At 40.7% G+C, this 24,877-nt stretch overlaps 1 protein-coding gene across 3 annotated transcripts in view; it reads left to right on the top strand.

Moving 5' to 3' along the window:
• Positions 1 to 24,877, top strand: part of abr (ABR activator of RhoGEF and GTPase) — a 374,781-nt gene that overhangs the window by 142,174 nt on the left and 207,730 nt on the right. For 2 of the 3 annotated variants that reach the window (XM_028806775.2, XM_028806776.2), the window contains exon 2: positions 160 to 338. In XM_028806775.2, the coding sequence (XP_028662608.1) occupies positions 160 to 338 (179 nt within the window). Of the gene's footprint in view, positions 1 to 159; positions 339 to 21,859; positions 22,178 to 24,877 lie in introns of those variants that run through there. The other variant, XM_028806777.2, reaches the window with a different exon arrangement.

The raw sequence follows: 24,877 nt of genomic DNA, 5'->3' as shown, positions 1-24,877 counted from the left end.
TGAGTCACATTACATGTGTCTTGTAGGAGTCCTAGGGTTGGCACATCCTCTCTGTCAGTGTGTTTTTCAGAGCCATGTTTCGCAGGAACAGGAGGCACAGCTCTCCTCTGAGAAGCTTTGTCAGAGATACTCAGACTGCTTTTCTCTTTATAATCGCAGATTACTACAACACTGATGGCTATGATGGCGATGCAACAGATGACCATAAATGCCAGGATGGGTCTGAGGCTATGCCGTACATTGATGAATCCCCAACAATGTCTCCTCAGCTCAGTGCACGTAGCCAGGACAGCGGAGATGCTATATCACCCTCACCACATGACCTGCTTGGGACTGGGGTAGGTGAATGTTTTTATCCTTGGAGTTATGGAATGTTTTATTTTAAATGTATATTATGATATCATGAACTGTGTTTATTTGTGGTGTTTTATGTTTTCTCAATGTTGTCAGCTGTTACCAAATCTGCAGCTAGCACGATGATTGTCTTTGTCCAATTTACCCAACTGAGGCATTGTCTGTGGCCAGTACTGCTACTTTAGTATACCAGGAGAAGTTTCCATTCAGTAATTCTTTAGCAGGTATATCACCATTTGGTGACAATCATGTTAGAAAACTGCTTTGAATATTCTCCCTTCCAGGCGCGGCACAGTGGCTGCCTCATTTATCCAGCATATAATGTACAAACCAGCATTGTCTATGTGGAGTATGCTTGTTCTCCCCATGTCTATCAGTGTTTCTCTCCTGATACTGCTGGTTTTCTCTCACATATATAAAACCTGTGTGTTAGGTTAACTGTTGATTCCTAATGGGTCCTATGTGTGTGTGTGGGGGCTTAGATATGTGTGTTAATAGGCTTTGTGATGGTCTGGAACCAGTCTATAGAATAAATCTGAATCAACACACAGTTTTGTATATTTGGTAAATAATATACTAGGTTCAGGAGGAGTGCACTACCACTGCAGCACCCCATTACAGATGCCTTGAGCAGATGGGCCTCCTGATTCCTGTCAAGATGAGTGGGAGAGGTGTGGGAGGTACAAGGAAAGCAGGAAGATTCAGGCTGTATTTATAAAAATATTACAGTTATTCTTACCAGAATCTTGAGTTCCCCTAGTGATTTTACCCTTTTGTGGTCTTTTTTAATGTAAGGTGAAAATTCCTGTGGTGCTGTGTGATCTTTCTAACTACTCGCATGTGGTTTTGTTAGATGGAAGTTTGGAGTGGCTGCAGCTCGAGTTAGATACCTGCTTCTTCATCTGGAGTGACCATTTGTTTACAAGATACTACAGTATTCCTTGAAGTGCATTCATTTTCATAGTTTGTATATCTCATTGAAAAAGAAACTGCTTGCTCCAACACATATTAGGTTGTAGTAGGACATGGAAACCTTCAGAGGATTGTTTCTTTATGGACCAGCAGCACTCAGTTATAACATAAGTTACTATATAGAAGAATGCATGCTTGAATGTGTGGCCTGAACAAACTTGTGAAGGTATTCTGTGACAATTCAATTTTCTGCGTCACCAAACTAGTTCTGTGGTTGCAAACATCTCCATAACATGCTTTATTGTTGTTTTTTTTATCTTTATTTAGTTACATGATTATCACCCTTTATTAACTAAATAATTATCTTGGTTTAAGGGTTAGTGGCACATTGGTATAGCAGGTACAACGGCCATCTAACGTTGCTCAGACTCCAGTCTTGTTCTTGTCTGAGGTGCTTTATGTGTTCGTTACGTGTCCTCCCAATTATGAAATGGTTTTCCTCCAACTTAAATCTGGGTTAATTAATTAGCAAGATTGGGCATTTACATGAGTCTTCTATACATGACTATACTTACTTCATATTCAGGTTTGGTTTATACTTTCAAAGTGGCTCAGTCAGTAGGGTCAGGCTTGACATCTCTGTCTGCTACATAGAGCATGTCTAGATGGATGCATGAGTTTAATATTTTAATGATTTTAACTATTGTCTGGTTTACAGGGTTGCACCCTGTACAAAAATAGGAGCAGAGAATAATCCAGTTATCAGACTGAAGCTTCATCTTAAGCAAAGAGCATATATAATAAATTTGAAATGAGACCTTTTAATTAACAATACCTTTAGACAACCAATGTTAGTATTCTTGTCAAGAAGCTACAGGCCACTATTGAGCTACACTTCACATGGTTGCATTTCGCTTTCTTTGTACATGTTTTGTTCTTTTCAATGGAAAAAGGCTGTGAACATATCCAAAGTTTTAAGACTTTAAAATTGAAAAATGTTAAAAATAATTTTAACAATTTGACTTTAAAATTGAAAAAATGTTAAAAATAATTTTAACAATTTGATTAATACAACTTCTAAGTCAGTTCCAGAAATGATTTTCTGAATATTACAATGATAAGTTTACTTGTATGTAATTACTATATACCATCTGAAGGTTTTTTGCATTGTAGCAGTTATAGTCTATAAGAGTTCATGAGTCATTAAACACTGTTATAGGGATGGAGGTAATTGGAAATTCCTAGTCTCTTGCACACGTATAGTCTTAAACTGCATTAAAATCTTAAACTTTTTCTTCACCTTGCTTGCTGTTGTAGTTTTTTTTTTTTTTTTTGGAATCTTGCTTTTCATGAAATTGAAATTTTTTTAGAGGTGATAAAAGAATGATTTTCTTGGATCTTGGGATCACAGTAATAGACTGGTCTCCCCTCTGTCCCCGAGAAGTGAAAAACTGGTGAGACCAAACTAGAAAGATTTTCCTCAGACAGTACTTAAAACATACTCTGATTTAGAACTGAGCTACTATATTAGAACCCATCCTCTTGCTTTCTACTTTATCAGTAATCACTTCTTTGAGCTTGTGATGTGCCCTCTTTTAAGGGCTCATGTTAGTGGGTATTGTGGCTTTGGAGATGCACTGAACCTTTTGCAGATCAAATTATGTATTCCATCTTGGTGACCGTTGGTTTTACCCACCTAACGTCATTTTTTTCTTTTCTATTCTGCTCTTTGTTTGAGACAGCTTAATGGGATGCTTTTTGCATTGTTTTTTATGTATTGTGATTCCTGTTTAAATTTCCTACCAGCTGCTGGTGGAAATAAATTTTTGAATTATATTGTCTTTTTAGCTTTGAGTATTGACCTCTCCTAGCGGACTGAAGTCAGGTTTGCAGGTAAAATGAAAATTGGGGTCGGAATTGTAAACAGTATTAATGAATTGTAAACAGTATTAATAACACTATTGATGGTAGCCTCCTCCAGCTTACTATTATTATTGTGTTTTTTTTTTGTGTTACACCACCATAATAGACCACTTTGAGTAGGTGAGGATTTTTTGTATAAATGGCGTATTGTAGGTAGTCTGTATTTTAGCTCTGGAAGAGCAATAGGATTGCTTTACTGTATTGCTTTATTCAGTCTACTTTAAATATTTGTCACAATAGGAAACAAGTCAAAAAATCACTCTCCTGGTAACTGGTTATGTTATATATCTACTTAAAATTACTACTTGTTCATGCAATCCAACCAAACAAAAAGGGCTTTTCTGTTTATAACTTGCTTAATTACATACTTGTGAGCTATTTCTCATGTTAGAAATGCATGTTCAGATCCTTGCATGTCACTGTCACTGAAGGACTGAAGAAGTTCTCAGCTGTAAATGGTATAATGAGACGTGCCAGATGTTTTTACTTTCTTCAAAGCAGGCAGCATCTGTGCTGATCTCACAGCTGGGTAATCTTATGCCTGCCACATGAAGATGTATGAAGTCTTTCAGAAGTTCCCCTGCCTCTGCTTTTCTGCTTTTGAAATGTGTAATGAATGCAAAAAGTGAATTTCTTCAGCAGAATGTTAACAGAGCCCCATCATAAGCCCCAGACTGTTAAGATTAGCTTCCTTATTTCATAGTCAAGTTGATTTACAGATGTACCTAAAGAGACGTAATGAAAATTGACTGCGTGACCAAATGCTATTGCCGAATAAACTAAACTAGAAAGACAAACCAACTGTGCTAGGGACCCGATTTAGGGAACCAGACTGTTAAGATTAGCTTCCTTGTTTCGTGGTCAAGTTGGTTTACAGATGTGCATGAAGAGCTACAATGAAAATTGACTGGCTGACCATACACTATTTGAGTAAACTAAACTTGAAAGACAAACCAACTGTTGAGTACCATATTTTAGATGAAGATGGAGATCTTCAACTCAGCTGCTTATTGTTTTTTAAGTGCATCTCAAAATGCATATTTTATGGTATAATGTTTTCTATTTAGTTAGATGATTGTATTTCATTACATTGTATTACACCCTACTCATAGTTGGTTTTGCTGGAAATATCAGTCTGTTTTTCCATTTTCAGAGACTTCTTCTTTCAATTTTAGGGCTGCCTGAAGCCACTGCCCATTTCGACCATATTGGCTACAAGTCAGGAATCAGCCCTGAAGCAGAGATTGGTCCAACGCAATGTACACTCATGCACACATAGTAGATCAGTTTGTGTACCTGTTAACCCAACCAGAGCATCTTTTGGAAGTAGGAGAAGTGTGGAGGGTCAGTTTAAAACTCGAACCATGACCAATATAAATACAGTGATAATACAAAAAAGTGGGCATTTTATTTTTCTTTGCCGTTATTGTTTTGCACTTGTCAGTCAAAAAAAAGTTAATGCCATTTTAGGGCAGCATGGTAGCACAGTGGTCAGTACTGCTGCTTCATGAAAGCCAACATCCTGGGTTGAATCCCACAGTCTGTGTGGTCTTTATACCTTCTCCCTTTAAGGGGAGTTTCCTCCCACATCACAAATATGCTTGTATTTGGTTAAATGGCTCCAAATGTGAGTGAGTGCACATTATGTTGGATTCAAGTCCAAGCTAGAGATGGTTATTGCATTGTGCCTGATGCTACTGGGATGGGCCCTGAACTGGATAATTCTAATTTGAGATATTCTGTTGTGGTTTCAGGCTTTGGTGAACTTCAGAGTCATGGCACATTACTTTGAATTGCTTTCCATTCAGTTGTTCTTTCCAGATTGGGCTTTCACTCACTTCAATCTTGCCTCCATTGGTCCAGTCAGAATTAGATGGTGTGTTTTAAAAAGGCACTGCCATGCGTAAATTTCAGAGTTAACTAGACTGCACTACACTGTACCACCAGGCACCTGCCTAACTTGGCTTTAATCACATTATGTCATTGTCTGAGAGGTTGGATTTGTTTAATTAAATTTAAATACTTAGGATTTTTTTCTTCTTTTGTGTGTCTTGGCAAACACCATGTGAGAAGATGATGAAATAACACTATTTTAACATTGATGTTATATATAGAAGAAATGTGTGGAATGAGTCAGAGATGAAAGGTGCAGACTCACAAGATTCAAAAGATGTCACCAGACCTTGTGATTGGTAGTTTCCCCAATGAGAGAAGCACCTTTGCTTATATGGAGAACTGCAGCTTCTGTTTATAATGTGATCATTTCCTGTTACTTGCAAAAAAGTTTAAAGAAATAGATAAGCAGCCCTCTGTGGCAGTTTATTCAAGCAACCAAAATGTGGTTGGCCTAAATTTTTTAATAGAATGCTGTTCATATTGTATGTTTGTACATGTTGAGTTTGGTATCTAAACAAACATTTTTACTCCTTTTAAAATGTTAAATTAGAAGGAGAAGAAAAAAGATGAATGTTAGCAATCATAAACAACTTAAATCTCTGTTAGAAATTCCTTTTGCTGTGTGAAGGTAGAAATTAGCAACCAGTACTTCCCCAAAACTGTGGAAAATATGTCTTGAATCTGTTCTGGAAACAGAAGACTCTTAAAAGTAAAAAACAAATATTGTTCAAATGCATAATGATGTTGTATGGCTATAAATTAGGTTACCTTGTTCTTAAAGAAAATTCCAAGTGCCAGGTTTAGTTTATTGCCATATGTAACAAGTACAAGTATGAGCTTTTTTGACGTTACAGTACCAGCCATCTGCTGTTAATACAAATTAGAAGTCATTGCCTTGCTGAGCAATTGAGGCCACCACACAGCAGTAAGATTCACAGATTAGTCAGAGAGCGTGAAATGTGCTTGTCATTGAACCACCAATGAATGTGATTGGTTATTCTGCCTCAAACCCATATAGTCAGATGAACATCTTATAGGCATCTTGAAGAACATGAGACATTGGTGACACTGTGGCCTGATACTTAATCTTAATGGTCACTTACTAAACATTTGAACAGAAGTTCTGTACAGGTTATTAAAGCTGATTTCCTGTCAGTTAATCTTTCTGATCGGTGACATTGTGCTATAGCCAGTACCATGGTGATCTGCTATAGCAGTTTATTTTCTATTTGGGTTAGCAAAAATAGAGAACATTTTAATGATTCTCAAAATTAGACAGTAGTTCTGTGAGGAATTGTGGGAAGTAATAACCTTTTGAACCTGGTAGTAAAATTTGTGGGTGGCAGAAAGTGGTTAATGTTGCTTGCCTCGCACATCCAGAAGGTTAGTTTAAATGTTAGCCAACCACTGTGCCTGTGAATTTTGAAAATTCTACATGTTTTCTCTATGAATTGAGGTTTTCTTTCACACCTTAAATCTTTACAAGTTACAGTATATTAATTGTCAACTCCAGTTTGTCCTCTTATGAATGAGTCTGGGTATGTGACTTATATTGGACTGGCACCTCATCAGGTGCGGGTACCTGACGTATTTGATGCTGCTGAGATAAACTTCATCTGCTCATAATTTTAAAACTAGTATGTGTAGTTTCAGCTGCTTCATAATATATTAAAAGATGGGTGAACAGAAATTTAGTGACCGTTATCTTCATTTTTGCAATCTCTATATATCCATACACAACAAGTGGGTGATTAATAAAATCATTCCATGCTTTGATTTTTTTTGTGCACTTTATTATTTCATTGATTTTTTGTGCATTTTATTATTTTATTGGCTTTAAAACCACGCCTGGTAGTTGTGTGTTTTGCTTTCATGTTCTTCCTGTGTCTGTATGGGTTTTCCTCAAAAAGGTTTTTTCCCACATCCCTAAAGTCATGTGCTTGCTTAATTAGCAATTGTTAATTATCCCAGTGTGGGTGAATGGGTAAATGGGCCCTTTGATTGGCTGGTGCCATGTCCAGGACTGTTTCCTACCTTGTGCCCAGTGCTGCCCTTATAAGCTCCAATGCACATGTGACCCCTGATTTGGATTAAGCAAGTATGAGATTGTTAATGATTGTTTTACAGTAGGAGGACCCTAAATCTGTGTATGTTTTTGCTGTTGATCAACATAATTGTTAATATCTAACTGAATAATTCTTCATTTTTTCCTAAATATTTCAAGATCTGGTATAGATGGCATTAACAATTAAAGCTTTTATTATTTTTGGCTGATCTTTAGGGTTTTTTTGCCGTAGTAAAGAGGAAAATAGCAAGTTTGTATAGAGTTCCTGGGAAATTCATTAGCGTCTTTTGGAATCAGTAATTGAATTCTTGAGCTGTTGTATATGAACAGGAATAGGAAACAGAGTTTTTCAACATTCTCACATGTGTTTGCCACAGTTTAATTCTGTCACTAATGTTGTTTTTACTCACCTTTGACTTTGTGGTGAAAAGGGCCGTGCATTCACACCTTTTTCGAATCAGTTGAGGGACATGAAGGCTGACTTACCTTGACTTTGTGGACAGTATTGCCTTGATTGGAGAGTTACCACCATCCCTGCAGAAAATGATGATCTAGATCACTTATCAGATGTGGCAGCTAAAGTGGGCCAAAGACTGAGTTTGGAGAAGAGCAAGGTGATGTCAATGAAGGAACCAGGTGCTACAAATATACATGTAAAGCAACAGATGGTGGATAAAGTACAAAGTTTTACATATCCGGGGAGCAACATCTGAACAGGGGGAGAAGCTCAGTTGGACATCAGGCAGCTTCAGTAATTCTGATGACTGCACAAGATCTGGTCATCAGAAAAAATTAGCCTCTGAGCAAGATGCAACTGTTCAACTCCTTAGTCACTAGCAATTTATACTAGTGAAATCTGGAGGTTGACCAGAGGCATCGCTCATAAACTAGATGTGTTAGTCACTAGCAATTTATACTAGTGAAATCTGGAGGTTGACCAGAGGCATCGCTCATAAACTAGATGTGTTCCAACAGTGAGTCTTGACTCAGTGGTAACTCTGCCTTGCCAGGTGACTACAATCAATCTATGTCAATACTGCAAAGGAGAGAACAATGGTGCCTAGGTGATATGGAAAAAAATGATGACTAAAAGTGTTGGGTTCACACCTTGAGAATGCCAGAAGGAATACACCCCAGGACTGCATTGGAATGGATTCTACTGGGAAGAAAAAGAGGATGACCAATAATGTCATTGAAAAAGACAGTAAATAATGACCTGAAGGAGATGGGCTTGTCATGGGATGAGGCAGTAATATGTCAGTAGAACGGGCCAAGTACAGAGATGATGTTGCTGCCCAGTGTGCCTTTGAGTGCAGGAGAAACACGTCTAAGTAATTAAAGTATATTTTGGAACATTGTCCTGATAAAAATATGAAAATAAGGCTTACAAATCCCACTGATCTTGCAGAATGCAGCAAGCCTTTCTCCATTAGTCTTCTATAGTATTCTGTATACACTTTGTATTTATTTAGATACAGTACACAAAGAAGAACTACCTTAAAATAATACTACATTTGGAATGTTCTTACACTTGTTTTCAAAGGTATCCATATGGCTTCAGATAAATCATAGTCAAGAGCTGATTTGACTTTATGTTCCATCAATGACTTTTTGATTCTCCACTCTTCTTTGGTATTAAGGCAAGCTTTGAACCTAGTGCTGTTTTAAAAAAAAAAAAGAAAAGGCGCTTGACCCCAGTATATTTCTTGTTTTACTACATTTTTTTTTTTTTTACAAATCCGTGGTCAGACTGTTTGTGATTTGTGATATTATACAGAGGGGTAGCTGAAAGCAAAATCTTCCTGGTCAGTCATCATCCAACCCGCTATATCCAAACACAGGGTCACGGGGGTCTGCTGGAGCCAGTCCCAGCCAGCACAAGGCAAGAACAAATCCAAGGCAGGGCACCAGCCCATCGCAGGGCACACACACACCCACTCTCACATACACTCACACCAAGCACACACTAGGGGCAATTTAGGATCGCCAATGCACCTAACCTGCATGTGTTTGGACTTTGGGAGAAAACCGGAGCACCTGGAGGAAACACACGCAGACATGGGGAGAACATGGAAACTCCATGCAGGAATGACCCGGGAAGCGAACCCAGGTCTACTTACTGCAAGGCAGCAGTGCTACCACTGCACCACCATGCTGCCCAATCTCCCTGGTATGATGCCTGTTTATTTGACACACAAAATGTGCTATTGTCCCCTGCCCCAAATTAAGTTAAATCAATTATATCGTTAATTGTGGTTAGGTTTTTGTATACATTGATTAACAATGTAAGCCTTGCACAATTTTAATTTGACAGCCTCTGACCTGGACCTGGGTAAGCAGTTTAGAGAATGGCTTGATTAATTAATGGAAAAAGTTTAGAATAGTGGTTAGTTTGTTAGAAAAGGTTTGATAAATCTTAGAAAATTTCAACAAATCTACTAAAAGCAAAGCTTTTATTAAAGATTGTGTATGTGGAGTTTGATCATACATTGCTGAACTTTGATAGGGAAAACCTAGGCATATAACAGTACTTTACAACAGTGTGCACTAGGTATATAGGTTAAAGGTGTGTTTTGGCCATGTCAGTGTGCCTTTATATTCCTTAAATTGGAATCTGAAGTACTTGTACACTGCTTTAATGCTTGGTTGTTCAACTAATGGGCAGAATTTGGTGGTTCCCCCGCTTTTCATTGACCCCCTCCCCCCCGGGTATCTTGGCTTTTCCTATTTGAAGGTTACCAGTAATACTGTGGAATGCTCTGATTTAAATTCCTCTGAATTTGCTTTGAAATCTATTTTTCTCCCAGCCATGTGGACATGAGTCTTTATTTTGAGGGCATCTGGAAGCTCTCCTTTTCTTTTTATGATATATGAGGGGCAGTCAAAAAGTGCCCAGAATTGTGATGTAGCAGGAGAGTGAGAGATCAGATTATGCACACATTGTTGTGGAAGGGAGCACAGCACGTCTGTAGACTAGCTACAACAGATGTGGACTGGTTTTGGTGTGTAATATTGTTTTAATTACCATTTATTTGAGTTAGATCTGTGCATAGTCATTGAGCGCAATGTCGCAGTTTGAACAACGTGCTAACATCAACTTTATGTGCAGATTGGGAAAATGAGCTTCAGATACGATAGTGGTTATGCTACTTTTAACTTATTGTTAAAACCAAACTACACAAACCTTTTTGTTCAGGCTATTTTCTAAGTGATTTGTTAATAATTTGCCTTTAATGTAAATTTGAAATTCTTTTGGAGAATTTAAAGCTTAAAGCGAAGGGTTTTAGTATGTTTGTACTTGACATAATTCTTTCATCATCACACAATGAGAATTTTTATTTACTTCTTTATCTATTGAAGTAGGGTGATGTACTGTGATAGCCATTATAGATGAAGAGAAGTGAAGAAATATGAAACCTTTTATTGGCTTACTGAACAGATTACAATATGCAAGCTTCTGAGGCAGCTCAGCCCCCTTTTTCAGGCAATATGTTTATCTATTTTTTTCTAAACAACACATACAATTTGTCTATATAATGTATACAGTATACAGTATATAAAATAAGGATTAGTTTTATTTAAACAAATACTTTATGGTAAATGGTTAACATTCAACCCACTACTTTTGGGTTTCAGAAACTTCCAAGCATCACTCTAGTACACAATAGAACAAATCTTTCTTCCCAACAAAATGACAATAGGATCAGAAGTTATAGACTTTAGGTATTAAGAAATTTAAATAAAAAAATTGCACATTAAAATGTATTAAAGATTTTGTTCACTATAATTGTATTGCTGGTCCCACAAGCATTGTAGACAGGATCATGGAAACTTGGTCAAAAGAAAAATATATTAACTCAAAAGTATCTATAATTCCTCCCATTTACCTGAAACTGCCTAAAGTGAATGGCAGCAACCTCCACAATTAATTTCTCATTCTGATAAGCGTGAATGACCCTAAATTCCTGTGATGATTAACTTGGAATTTTTTTGGGTTTCAAATTGAAAAACGCCTTGTGGGAATTCCAAGAAATAGGCCTGATATTTATTATTGTTATCATTGTTTATTAGGCTGACACCTTATTATAGAATGACTTGTAACATCAGTTTCGAATTGAACTAGCAATCTTCTGGCTTACAGTGATAGCACCACTAAATCAGAGCATGGTTAACTTGAACCCTTTGGGAAAAACTTGGTGCACTCCATTTAAGTAATTAGGTGGCTTCTAACACGTTACATGGTTGCTTTCAGTGTGTCATAGAAAGTCAGTTTATCACCCTAATTTTATATCACATAACACATAAATGGCATCCACCATCATAAGGTACTCTGAATGGCAAATAAGATTAAAGTATCAAATTTACAAACCAAGCAGTACAATATAAAAGCAGCAAAAAAATCCCAAAAATCACTGAATATAAACACAGATAAAAAAAATGTATCCATGAAAGAAACAATACCAGTACATGCTTTGAATATGTTTAATAGTCATCTTAGAACAGAAGATATGAAAGGAAGCTATACAGATTTCAAAGAGGTATGATATAAAACACTAAGAAATGTACAAATGGAACATGGGCAAGTTCTGTTACTGACTTTGGGATCACAGAGGTTGAAAGTTAGTAGGATTAAAAACAATATGTGTATACAGTACACAGGATTCAGACATCTTCGCTTTCTGCTCACATTATTGTGTTGTAGATTTAATTTTAGATGAATAAATTTGCTGTTTTTGCCCATCTATCTACACTCAAAAACCCCTAATGACAAAGTGAAAGCATGTTTGAAAATTTATTAAAAATTAAACTGAAATCTTTCACTCACATAAGTATTCAGACCCTTAATTCAGCACTTTTTAGAAGCCCCATTGACAGCAAACTCTGTTGGATTGGATGGGAAGCATCTGTAAACTGCCATCTTCAGGTCTCTCCACAGATATCCTGTGGGGTTTAAGTTGGCTTTGGCTGGAAATTGATCCCAATTTACTCCAGCATAGTTTTGGTTGTAGGTTAAAGAGTCATTATCATGTTGAATGGTGAACCACCCCCCAGTCTGAAGTTGTGTACACTCTGAAGCAGATTTTCTTCAAGGGCCTATCTGTATTTAGCTATATTCATCCTTCCCAACTTTTCTTTAGCCTTCGCCACCTCTCTCTTCACCTTGCACCTTATCTCCTTGTACTCTTGTCTACTTTCTGCATCTCTCTGACTATCCCACTTCTTCTTTGCCATCCTCTTCCTCTGTATACTCTCCTGTATTTCCTCATTCCACCACCAGGTTTCCTTTTCCTCCTTCCTCTTTCCAGATATCACGCCAAGCACCGTTCTTGCTGTCAGCCTTACTACATCTGCTGTAGTTTCCCAGCTGTCTGGTAACTCTTCACTGCCACCCATTGCCTGTCTCACCTCCTTCCTAAACTCAACCTTGCAGTCTTCCTTTTTCTACTTCCATCATTTAATCCTTGGCTCTGCCAGTCACTCTCTTCCTCTACTTGATCTCCAACGTCATCATACAGACTACCATCCTATGCTGCTTAACTACACTTTCCCCTGCTACCACTTTGCAGTCTTCAATCTCTTTCAGATCAACTCTTCTGCATAGGATGTAATCTACCTGTGTCCATCTTCCTCCACTCTTGTACGTAACCCTATGTTCCTCCCTCTTCTTAAAATACGTATTCACCACAGCCATGTCCATCCTTTTGGCAAAATCCACTATCCTCTGACCTTCTTCATCCCTCTCCTTGACACCATACCTATCCATCACCTCCTCATCTCCACTGTTCCCTTCACCAACATGCCTATTGAAATCCGCTCCAATCACCATTTTCTGTCCCTTGGGTACACTGTTCATCACTTCATCCAACTCACTCCAAAAATCTTCTTTCTCACCCATTACACACCCAACGTGCGGAGCATATGCACTAACAGCATTCATCATCACACCTCCAATTTCCAGCTTCATAATCATTACTTTCCCTGACACTCTTTTCACCTCCAAAATACTTTTGACATACTGTTCATTCAGAATAACTCTACCCCATTTCTCCTCCCATCCACACCACGATAGAACAATTTGTATCCACCTCCAGTCCACCTGGCCTTGCTCCCCTTCCATTTAGTCACTTGCATGCACAATGTATCAACCTTCCTTCTCTCCATCATATCTGCTAACTCTCTCCCCTTACCAGTCATACTGCCAACATTCAAAGTTCCTACCCTCAGCTCCACTCTCTTTACTTTCCTCCTCTCCTCCTGCCTCCGGACACGTCTCCCCCCTCTTCTTCTCATTCTCCTTCTCCTTCTTCTTCGCCCAACAGTAGTCCAATTTCCGCCAGTTCCCTGTTGGCTAATAGTACTGGTGGCAGTCGTTGTTAACCCGGGGCTCGACCGATCCGGTATGGCAATTTGTATTGTTGTCCGCATATTGATTTGGCAAAATTTTACACCGGATGCCCTTGCTGATGTAACCCTCCCCATTTATCCGGGCTTGGGACCGGCACGAAGAAACACACTAGTTTGTGCATCCCCTGTGGCTGAGTTTTTCTTCATGCTCTCTGAGTCCTTTAAATTCTGTTTGGCAAACTCCAAGTGGGCTGTCATATCCCTTTTACTCAAGAGTGACTTCTATCATACCACTCTACCATAAACTTGTCATTGATGGAGTGCTGCCAAGATGTGTGTCCCTCTGACAGGTTCTTCCATCTCAGCTTTGTAAGAGCTCAAGCTTTGTTAGTGTAACTATTGGGTTCTTGGCCTCCTCCCTGACTAAAGCCCTTCTTGCTTGCCTGATTGTTCAGTTTGGCCAGATGGACAACTCTGGGAAGAGTCCTAGTAGTTTCAAATTTCCATGTCACGATTAACAAGGCCAATATGCTCCTGAGAACATTTAAAGCTTTAGAAATGTTTTTATACCCTCGCCCTATAGAGAGTTTCCTTGGACTTTATGGCTTCTTTTTATCCTGACTTGCAATGTGAATTATGGCACCTTATACACACAGGTGGGTGTGCCCTTCTAAACAATGTCCCACCATTTGAGTTTGCCACAGGAGGACTTCCAATCAAGTTCTTGACGCATCTTAAGGATAATTAAAGGAAACACATAGGACCAGGCCACAGTTTGGAGTGCCACAGCAAAGGGTCTGAATACTTCTGTGAATAAGAGATGTCAGTTTTTGATTTTTAATGAATTTGAAGACCTTTCTGAAAATATATTTTTTAACTTTGTCATCCATCCATCCATCCGTCCATCCATCCTCTTCCGCTTATCCGAGATCGGGTCGCAGGGGCAGCAGCTTGAGCAGAGATGCCCAGACTTCCCTCTCCCCAGCCAATTCTTCTAGCTCTTCCGGGGGAATCCTGAGGCGTTCCAAGGCCAGGCAGGAGACATAGTCCCTCCAGCGTGTCCTGGGTCTTCCCTAGGGCCTCCTCCCGGTTAGACATGCCCGGAACACCTCACCAGGGAGGTGTCCAGGAGGCATCCTGATCAGATGCCGAGCCACCTCATCTGACTCCTCTCGATGTAGAGGAGCAGCGGCTCTACTCTGAGCCCCTCCCGGATGACTGAACTTCTCACCCTATCTTTAAGGGAAAGCCCAGACACCCTGTGGAGGAAACTCATTTCAGCCGCTTGTATACGCGCTCGCGTTCTTTCGGTCACTACCCATAGCTCATGACCATAGGTGAGGGTAAGAACATAGATCGACTGGTAAATTGAGAGCTTTGCCTTACGGCTCAGCTCCTTTTTCACCACGACAGACCGATGCAGAGCCCGCATCACAGCGGACTCCTCACCGATCCGCTTGTCGATCTCATGCTCCATTCTTCCCTCACTTGTGAACAAGACCCCGAGATACTTGAACTCCTCCACTTAGGGCAGGATCTCGCTCCCAACCCTGAGAGGGCACTCCATCCTTTTCCGGCAAAGGACCATGGTCTCGGATTTGGAGTTGCCGATTCCCATCCCAGCCGTTTCACACTCGGCTGCAAACCGATCCAGAGAGAGCTGAAGATCACAGCCTGATGAAGCAAACAGGACAACATCATCTGCAAATACAGTGACCCAATCCTGAGTCCTCCAAACCGGACCCCTCAACGCCCTGGCTGTGCCTAGAAATTCTGTCCATAAAAGTTATGAACAGAATCGGTGACAAAGGGCAGCCCTGGCAGAGTCCAACTCTCACTGGAAATGGGTTTGACTTACTGCCGGCAATGCAGACCAAGCTCTGACACCGGTTGTACAGGAACCGAACAGCCCTTATCAGGTGGGTCCGGTACCCCATACTCCCGGAGCATACCCCACAGGATTCCCAGAGGGACACAGTCGAACGCCTTTTCCAAGTCCACAAAACACATGTAGACTGGTTGGGCAAACTCCCATGCACCCTCCAGGACCCTGCTAAGCGTGTAGAGCTGGTCCACTGTTCCGCGACCAGGACGAAAACCACACTGTTCCTCCTGAATCCGAGGTTCGACTATCTGACGGACCCTCCTCTCCAGGACCCCCGAATAGACTTTTCCAGGGAGGCTGAGGAGTGTGATCCCTCTGTAGTTGGAACATACCCTCCGGTCCCCCTTCTTAAAGAGGGGGACCACCACCACCCCGGTCTGCCAATCCAGAGGCACTGTCCCCGATGTTCATGCGATGTTGCAGAGGCGTGTCAACCAAGACAGTCCTACAACATCCAGAGCCTTGAGGAACTCAGGGCGTATCTCATTCACCCCCGGGGCCCTGCCACCAAGGAGTTTTTTGACCACCTCGGTGACCTCAGTCCCAGAGATGGGGGAGCCCACCTCCGAGTCCCCAGGCTCTTCTTTGTCATTGGAAGGCATGTTAGTGGGATTGAGGAGGTCTTAGAAGTACTCCCACCGACCCACAACGTCCCGAGTTGAGGTCAGCAGCGCACCATCCCCACTATATACAGTGTTGACACTGCACTGCTTCCCCCTCCTGAGATGCAGGATGGTGGACCAGAATCTCCTCAAAGCCGTCCGAAAGTCGTTCTCCATGGCCTCCCCAAACTTTTCCCACACCTGAGTTTTTGCCTCGGCAACCACCCAAGCCGCATTCCGCTTGGCCTGCCGGTACCTATTAGCTGCCTCCAGAGTCCCACAGGACAAAAGGGTCCTGTTGGACTCCTTCTTCAGCTTGACGGCATCCCTCACCGCTGGTGTCCACCAACGGGTTCGGGAATTGCCACCACGACAGGCACCAACCACCTTACGGCCACAGCTCCGGTCAGCTGCCTCAATAATAGAGGCACGGAACATGGCCCATTCGGACTCAATGTCCCCCACCTCCCTCGGGACGTGGTCGAAGTTCTGCCGGAGGTGAGGGTTGAAGCTACTTCTGACAGGGGACTCTGCCAGATGTTCCCAGCAGACCCTCACAACACATTTAGGCCTACCAGGCCTGACCGGCATCTTCCCCACCATCGAAGCCTACTCACCACCAGGTGGTGATCAGTTGACAGCTCCGGCCCTCTCTTCACCCGAGTGTCCAAGACATGTGGCCGCAAGTCCGACGACACGACCACAAAGTCGATCATCGAACTGAGGCCTAGGGTGTCCTGGTGCCAAGTGCACATATGAACACCCCTATGCTTGAACATGGTGTTCATTTTGGACAATCCATGATGAGCACAGAAGTCCAATAACAAAAACACCGCTTGGGTTCAGATAATGGGGGGGGGGGGGGGGGTTATTGGTTGCATTCCTCCCAATCACACCCTTCCAGGTCTCACTGTCATTGCCCACATGAGCATTGAAGTCTCCCAGCAGTATGAGAAGGTATGCCCTCTAACACCCCCTCCAGGGACTCCAAACAGGATGGGTACTCCAAACTGCTGTTCGGCGCATACAGTTAGGACCCATCCCCCCACCCGAAGGTGGAGGGAGGCTACCCTCTTGTCCACCTTGGTAAACCCCAATGAAGAGGCTCCAAGTCGGGGGGCAATAAGTATGCCCCCACCTGCTCGGCGCCTCTCACCGGGGTAGAGAGTCCAGCCCCTCTCAAGGAGATTGGTTCCAGAGTCCAAGCTGTGCGTCGAGGTGATCCCGACTATATCTAGCCGGAACCTCTCGACCTCGCGCACTAGCTCAGGCTCCTTCCCCTTCTGAGAGGTGACATTCCACGTTCCAAGAGCCAACTTCTGTAGCCGAGGATTGGACCGCCAAGGTCCCCGCCTTCGGCCACCACCCAACTCACACTGCACCCGACCTCCTTGGCCCCTCCCATAGGTGGTGAGCCCATGGGAAGGGGAACCTCTCGACCTCGCGCACTAGCTCAGGCTCCTTCCCCTTCTGAGAGGTGACATTCCACGTTCCAAGAGCCAACTTCTGTAGCCGAGGATTGGACCGCCAAGGTCCCCGCCTTCGGCCACCACCCAACTCACACTGCATCCGACCTCCTTGGCCCCTCCCATAGGTGGTGAGCCCATGGGAAGGGGGACCCACGTTGCCTCTTTGGGCTATGCCCGGCCGAGCCCCATGGGTGCAGGCCTGGCCACCAGGCGCTCGCCATCGAGCCCCACTTCCAGGCCTGGCACCAGAGGGGGGCCCCGGTGACCCACGTCCGGGCGAGGGAAAACGCCATCCAAATTTTTTGTTCTTCATAGGAAGTTTTGTTGAACTTTGTCATTATGAGCTATTGTGTGGAGATTGATAGGCAAAGATGGCAAACGTATTCATTTAAAATTAAATGTTCAGCACAATAAAGATTGCATAAAGTGTAAGAATTTGAATACTTTCTGAATCCACCATATGTGCATTTGTTTTTTTATGGTTTCTTTCATTTTTGCTTTAGTATAACTAGTATCAGTTGGCCATGAAGCTATGTGGGTAGCATGCAAGTTCTGTGCTTATGTGAGATTTGCACATTATTCCATGTTGCTTGGTAAATAAACTGGTGACTATAAATGAATCTGAGCGTGGATATATGTGTGCATCAATATATACTGTGAAGAAGAGGATGGTTGACTTCTACTTTGCAAAAATGACTGATAAAATACATTCCATTTTGTAAGATTTCAAAAAACCTTTAGATGATAACATAGAAAGAGACAAGAAAATTGACAAGATGAGCCAACATCCTTTTATTGTTTTTTTTTTTTTAAATCCATACTTTGTTCAAATCTAAATTTTGAAGTCTCCAGTGTAATGGATCTAATGCCACCTAGTGGTGGAATTTAATATTAATATTCTTTCAAATTGTTGAGAAAATATGTTTATTAATAAAATAACTGTCTGATGTTTTGTGAACTGCCGTTTTTCATCTAGTCTGCTTTGATAGAATCCAAAGGACCCATAAGGTCGACGAAGATTCAGAAAGTGTAATATGGAAACTAAAGGTCTAAAAGTTTTGTGCAGAAGCAAGGTCTAATAAAATTTTAGGAATTATGATTTCTGGGATTTTATGCTTATATTCTATAGTGCGCCTGTGAGTCCTTGTTTGGAGAAATGTGTACATTTCTGCTTTCTGGGCTACAAAAAAATGCATCACTATATGTAATGAAAAAAAGAGCAAATATTTGTATCCCAGTGCTGAAGGTCATGGCCTAATGCAAGTGAATTTTTTTTCTTTTTGAGCTCCATAAGCCATTTCTTCCCAGATTGCAAAGGCATTGATTAATTTATCCAGGATTTCTTCAATTAGTTAATAGCATTCTGAGTTTAAATATACTGGACGTAATTTAGGGAAAGTGTATTTAAGAGAAAAACTAGGGTGATCTTTTTCACATGAAGAATTCTGAAATCTACAAAAAACAGCCATTTATTTTAAGTTGAAAATCATATTTTTTTAATAAAATAACTAGAAGATGTGTTTGGGAAACTTAGCTATTACTTAACCAAATGTGATTAAAGGGAAAATTCATACTGTACAATTTGAAATATGGCATGGTTTCCAGAGCCTGTGACCCTACCCTGAACTGTTTTTGTAGCTGTTGCGTGTTTGTATTAAACAATAAATTATTTTAATATTAAACTTGCTCCCACTCTCACACACACTCTCTCTGTCTCTCTCCCTTTGTAAACTCATTTAACATCAGATCCATTTGGTGCCATTACATTTGCAATAAACTCTGTTCTCCTTCCTGCTGCTGCAGTACTCCTTTAAATCAAATGTTGACCAAATGGACTGAATGCGCTGTTATCTGTAAACTTTCCTCCCTTACATTGTGGGTAGGATGACTGATTAGACTGGAAAATGTGCTGCAAGGAAATTCTAAAGAATAATACAATATCAAATGAATGAAGATTTGTGCAACTCTCGCCAGTTCAAACATTTTATCACTATTATTAAGAATAGCACAAATAAGAAAAAATTATTTGACTTTAATTAGTTAAACGTCTGAGGTGGCAGTTAGGCTCATGCAGGCTACGTTTGATTTTCCCCCTCAGTCAACACTGTATTAAAAAAGGTTGTATTGTGATCTCCACCCTGAAGTACTTTGCATTAACAATAAAGCACAACTGGCCTGGCCATGCTGAATGAACAATAAGCTCCTAACAAAGCAAGTTTGTGTCATATGCAACAAATTAAGTGCAGGCCTTTGTTAGGGTTGTTTTCAACATTACCTTTTTAGGAGTAGTCAAAAATAAACATTTCCTTCTGAACATGCAGCAATAATTTATACTGTACATGTCCTGGTTCGCGGTCAATATTTTTACAAGGGTGTATACAGCAAAAAATTGCTCAATACACTAGCCTGGAAAATTTGGGAGAAATTACAAGTGCTGAGGAGTTCTGTATTTTGTAATTATCGTCTAGTTTCATTTCCTGGAACTTTTGTACAATTGCAGTTGTGTGCATTTTTCATTGGTGCACTGGAGTTTTAGCAAGAAACCTTCTGTCAAAAAACCTCCCAGAGACCATAATCAAATAAGACATTAAACGGATAAGGGCCAGCATCTTTTTTAAATGACAACTGTAGCCTTCGTCTCCTAGCAGTTTGCGTCCCACCTGCAAAAACAGGATTAAATGCCTTCCATATCTGAGGTGACATTTTAAAAGAGCATAGTGGCGTATTTAGAAAGAAAAGCAGGGCCCTGGATTTAATAAAAAGAGGTAACAGATGTAGATATTGGGCAGATCCATGCAGTGCCCAGTGAGCTGAGGCAAACTTCATTTGCTTTTACTCTGTAGGCTTGTCCTTCACTTCCCATTTAGAGTTGGTCACGCAGAGTGCTTAACGAAATGTTGATGACAGTGCAGCCTGCGGTAGCCCTGTGCTTTCCTGCACAATGCACTGTCATGTTTTTACTAGTGCAGGCACTTCATTTTTGTTCAGTTTGAGCAAGTTGAGCTAATTGGTGATTGGAGATTGGCCCTGTGACAGAGTGGTGTTCTATTTAGGAGTGGATGCTGCCAGGGTGGGCTCAAACATCCCATGACTCTGAATTAGGTTATGAAAGTTTGAGAATATCATGTTATTACTAGTGACAAAAGTCATTGCCCCTTTGAAGGAAATCGCTGAAGATGATGTCACTGGTGTGAAATTATGCAGGGGCCCTGCCCTGTTTCATTTTAAATCCTCACACAGAAGGGCTGGTTGTGAACTGTGGACCTCCCAGAAAGTAAACTGTGCTTTCTGACATGGGTGTCCTGAGTTTGTGGCCATCCTCTGTATATGAGGATATACTGTATAAGAGAGAGGGATGGGGCCCTGAGTGATTTCTTGCCATTGGCAGATTCTTAATTAGGATTGGGTTACTTTAGTGGTGTTTTTATTTATTTGCTCATGTGATGCCCATTCTGCCCCCCCAACCCGAAATGGCTGAATCCTACACTCGAACCATCCTTTTTTTTTTTCTGAACCCAAATTTGTTATTACAAATTCACTGAAAAGATGGAGCCTGTGCAGACTGCATCGGTCACAAGATCAGCACAAATGCAGTTCACTGGATCAGGATGATGCAGTGAATTATTAATAAAGTCATGATTGGGTTTTGGCAGATGGCACTGTGGGGTAGCACTGTGGATGCATTATGGATCCAGTGTGCATATTCCTTTCGAATTCTGGATCCACTTGCTGCCTCATTTCAGTTTCCCCCCTTCTCAGTGTGTCTGTTCTCCATCCACATCACAAACACTTGCATAGCAAGTTATTTGTCATCTCTTAGTTAGCCCTACAAGGCTGGATTCTGACTTACACCTGTCACTGCCGTTAAAGGAAGTACACACCTAAATGGAATAAAGTGGATTTGAGTAGTTTACTTTATGGATTTGGAATATGCGAGGTAACTTAAAAACTTGGACAAATTAAATGTGGATGATCCATGCTTGGTACACCTGTTGATAACATTATGGTCTGGGTGGGTGGGTTCAAAGCTTCCTACTAGGTGCTACTGTCCTGACTTAATGAGGTGTTCTTAAAATGATCCAAGTTTTATAATTTCACACATTCGACGAAACATGGGGGATTCTACAATAATAGATGCTTCTCGGCGATTCAAGGACTTTCAGTCATGGGCGTATTGGAAGATGGCTTTATGCAGATCCTGTTGTGGTTTGCGATCCAAGTTGGCAAGGAGAAGAGGCAGGAGGAGCAACAGCAACAGCAGTCGCCGTTTATCCTTTTGCGACGTACGAAGGGTTAACTCGACAGGCTGTCGACACTTAAACCCGAAAGAGGAAAAGATAGGAGGAAGCGGCGTCTGAGTCTGCAGCTTTCGTATCTGGCGGTTCTATCAACAAACGAGAGCTACTCCAATCGAGGGGGCGAAGGCGGCACACCCACGAAGTGGGTAGGTGGAGCTGTCTGAGGCGCTGCCGCTGACTTGTGCCTCAACCTGTCGGAAGGGAAGAAGCCCAAGTTGAGCTCGTGTGGCTTATGGAAGAGCAAGGCGGGGGGGGGGCTTGTTCAATGCGGCTGCTCACATGCTAAAAGGAGCACGCTGACCATGGAGGAGGAGGACGAGGCTATAGGATTTTTGGATAAGGTGCTTGAGGATGAAGATGTCTTCTATTCCGGAGAGCTGGAGCTGGAGAGTCCCCTGACTCCCGACCGGGGACTACGGAGTTTCAAGGTGGGCAATGAGAGAGAGGTGCTGTTTGTTTCACGGCAGTAGAAGAATTGATCGCTGTTCTCTCTATTTCCTGATAACTTAAGTTGTTAATGCCCATTTTATATTGTGTAAGAAGAACGAGGCTGTAATAATTTAATGTGTGAAAGGTAATTTTTACACATGCACAATTTTGTATACACTTGAAACATTTTCGGACCCGTATGTTTCTTCCTACTGTCCTTGCATGTGTGTCGAAGTAACAAGTGTGCCGCTCCCAAACGCTGAGATCGTGCGTAAAAAATCTAAAGACGGGGACTATTTGCACGCATTGGAGTAGGCTGGGCATATAGTAAATGATGCATGCTGGAGAGCAATCTTAGCACCTTCTGTCCATTCATCTGTTCGCGATCACTTCCACATAACTGAGTTCAGGGGCCGGAGCCTGTCCCAGGAGTATATGGCGCAAGGCAGGACGCAACTCCAGAACGTGTGGGGTTAAACCATTGACAAGTAATCCCACAAACACAAACTAACACGCCCTTCATTGGAACAATTGAAATCAAAGCAAAATGTGTTTGCCGTTTTATCAGTTTTGTAAAGAATAAGAAAATAAAAACTATCAGTGGGACAGTCAGAAATATAAGGAACCCCAGTCAATTGTCTTTTGACATAGACCTTTTACAGTTGTCATGTAGAACTGTTAATTTTGCTTTGTGCCCCCTACCAAGTATTACGTTTTAGTTTCTCTTTAGTTGTGAATGAAGCATCACTTTTGTTGCTTTTGATTAGAAAATAGTTATTATTATTATTATTATAATAATAACAATTATTATATACTGGTAAGATTATGAATTTGTCTGTGCTTCCTGCCATCTGTTCTTGTGGCACTGACCTTTCTGGTTTATGAAAAGTCCAAGTTTGGAAATTTTCACTTTCCTTTTAGTCATGGACTCCACAACTTCTGAAAGGCAACTTCATGTATGCACCTGTGCTGTGAACTGTTCTAAATTCTTGTGAGTCCATGCCTTAATTTTTCTTTGGAGGTTTTGCCATTTTGTAGCCCTACTTTATAACCAGCCTTGAAAGAAAGAATGGTTTATTCAGATCTGTAAGACCATTGCAGTGAACTACTACTGTGCATACTTATCACATTAACCAACCCTATTGTAGATTAAAAAAAACACACACACACACACACATTTGTAACGGAAAGGGTGAGGTCAAAGCCAAGACCACAGCTTGGGAAAGGGACTGCAGACTGCCTTATGGGTTGGGAGCCAAAGTACTTTAAAATATACTGGAGTCTCTGAAATAAAATAAACCTTTTAATAATGGTCATTTTTTTTCTGTGTTTTTATATTTATGTCAAAATTGCAGTTTGAGTTGCTGTTATCTTGCAAAGATTGCTCACTGAATTACAGAAAAGCAAACTTATAAACCTCAAATGAGATATGTTTTTGTTTTTCCATATTGCATTTTTGAGAAATGTGATTTAATTTGTCATTTTAAAAGATGAATACAAGCAGTGCTGCAGTGGTTAACAATATGTCTTCCATATTCCACTGATTTTACAGTGTGTTCAGAGACTCAGGTATATTTTACAGTACTTTTGCTCCTAACCCATGAGGCAGTCTGTTTCATAAAAAGCAGAAATGATATTAAAGGTGCAGCAGTTTAATATATTCCATTCATCTATACATTTCTAAACCTGCTTATCCCACTTAAGGAATTTAATAACTTGACACAATATTCACTATTATGCTCTCAGTATTTAAACAGCTGTAGTTTTCTTTGCCATTTTGTAAATGAAGAAGGGTAAACATGTTGGTATGGCATTTAATCATGCATGTGCATTGTTTTTTGTTCACTTTGTAAAATTGTAGGACCCTAAAAATTGTTGTTGCACATGTTTCTCCAATTATAAAACCACTTCCAATAAAAGAGTCAGAGAATAGTACAACTTGATTATGTACACTCATGATATTATTTTATAGTATGTGTTGAAGTGGTTCAGTTTTTAAGTTAGACTATGCATATATTTGAATATTGATAGTCTGCCTTGTTTACCAATTTTCTTACTGACACATTTATCATACGTGTTTCAGGATGAACAACTTTGGTAGGCTCTGAATGCATTTGCAAAATGAGTACTTTCTCATGTACCATTAAAAACACCTAAGTAAACAAACTGGAAGTTAATATAATTCTATTCAGTCCATGTAATCTGTAGTTGTATCTCAGTAATTGAAATTTTGGTATTTCCGTCTAAACAAAGTTTGCAGTTTTCAGTGTGACTTCCTGTATTTTTTGTATATTCATGTCAAAGTATTCCGTTCAAACTTCACCTCTGTAAAAACACATTAGGTATCCATAAACCTAACTAAGATCCATTGGTTTTCTTCCAGCCCATGATAGATCTTAATGGTGTATTGCATATGGCCTCTACTGCTGTCCTTGCCAGTTATTTGTCTCCTTTATTATGCTGTCAGTTATGCTAACTCCTTTATCCTCATGGAGGTAGAATGTTAATTGAATTTACTAATTCCACAAATTTAATTTGGTCTTGACATTTCAGATGTTCTATGGTAGACATGAATAACCACCATCAGTTACAGAAATGTGTCATGGTCCTTATGTGGTCTATTCAAGTCTTTTAAGAAACCATGTTACAATACCCAGAAATTTCCATTACTGGTGGGCATATTTCAAGGCTTTTGTGTA

This window comes from Erpetoichthys calabaricus, chromosome 8, assembly GCF_900747795.2.
Source record: "Erpetoichthys calabaricus chromosome 8, fErpCal1.3, whole genome shotgun sequence".
Taxonomy (NCBI): Eukaryota; Metazoa; Chordata; class Cladistia; order Polypteriformes; family Polypteridae; genus Erpetoichthys; species Erpetoichthys calabaricus.
Note: the sequence above shows the minus strand (reverse complement) of the source record. Positions and strands in the feature narration are given on the sequence as shown.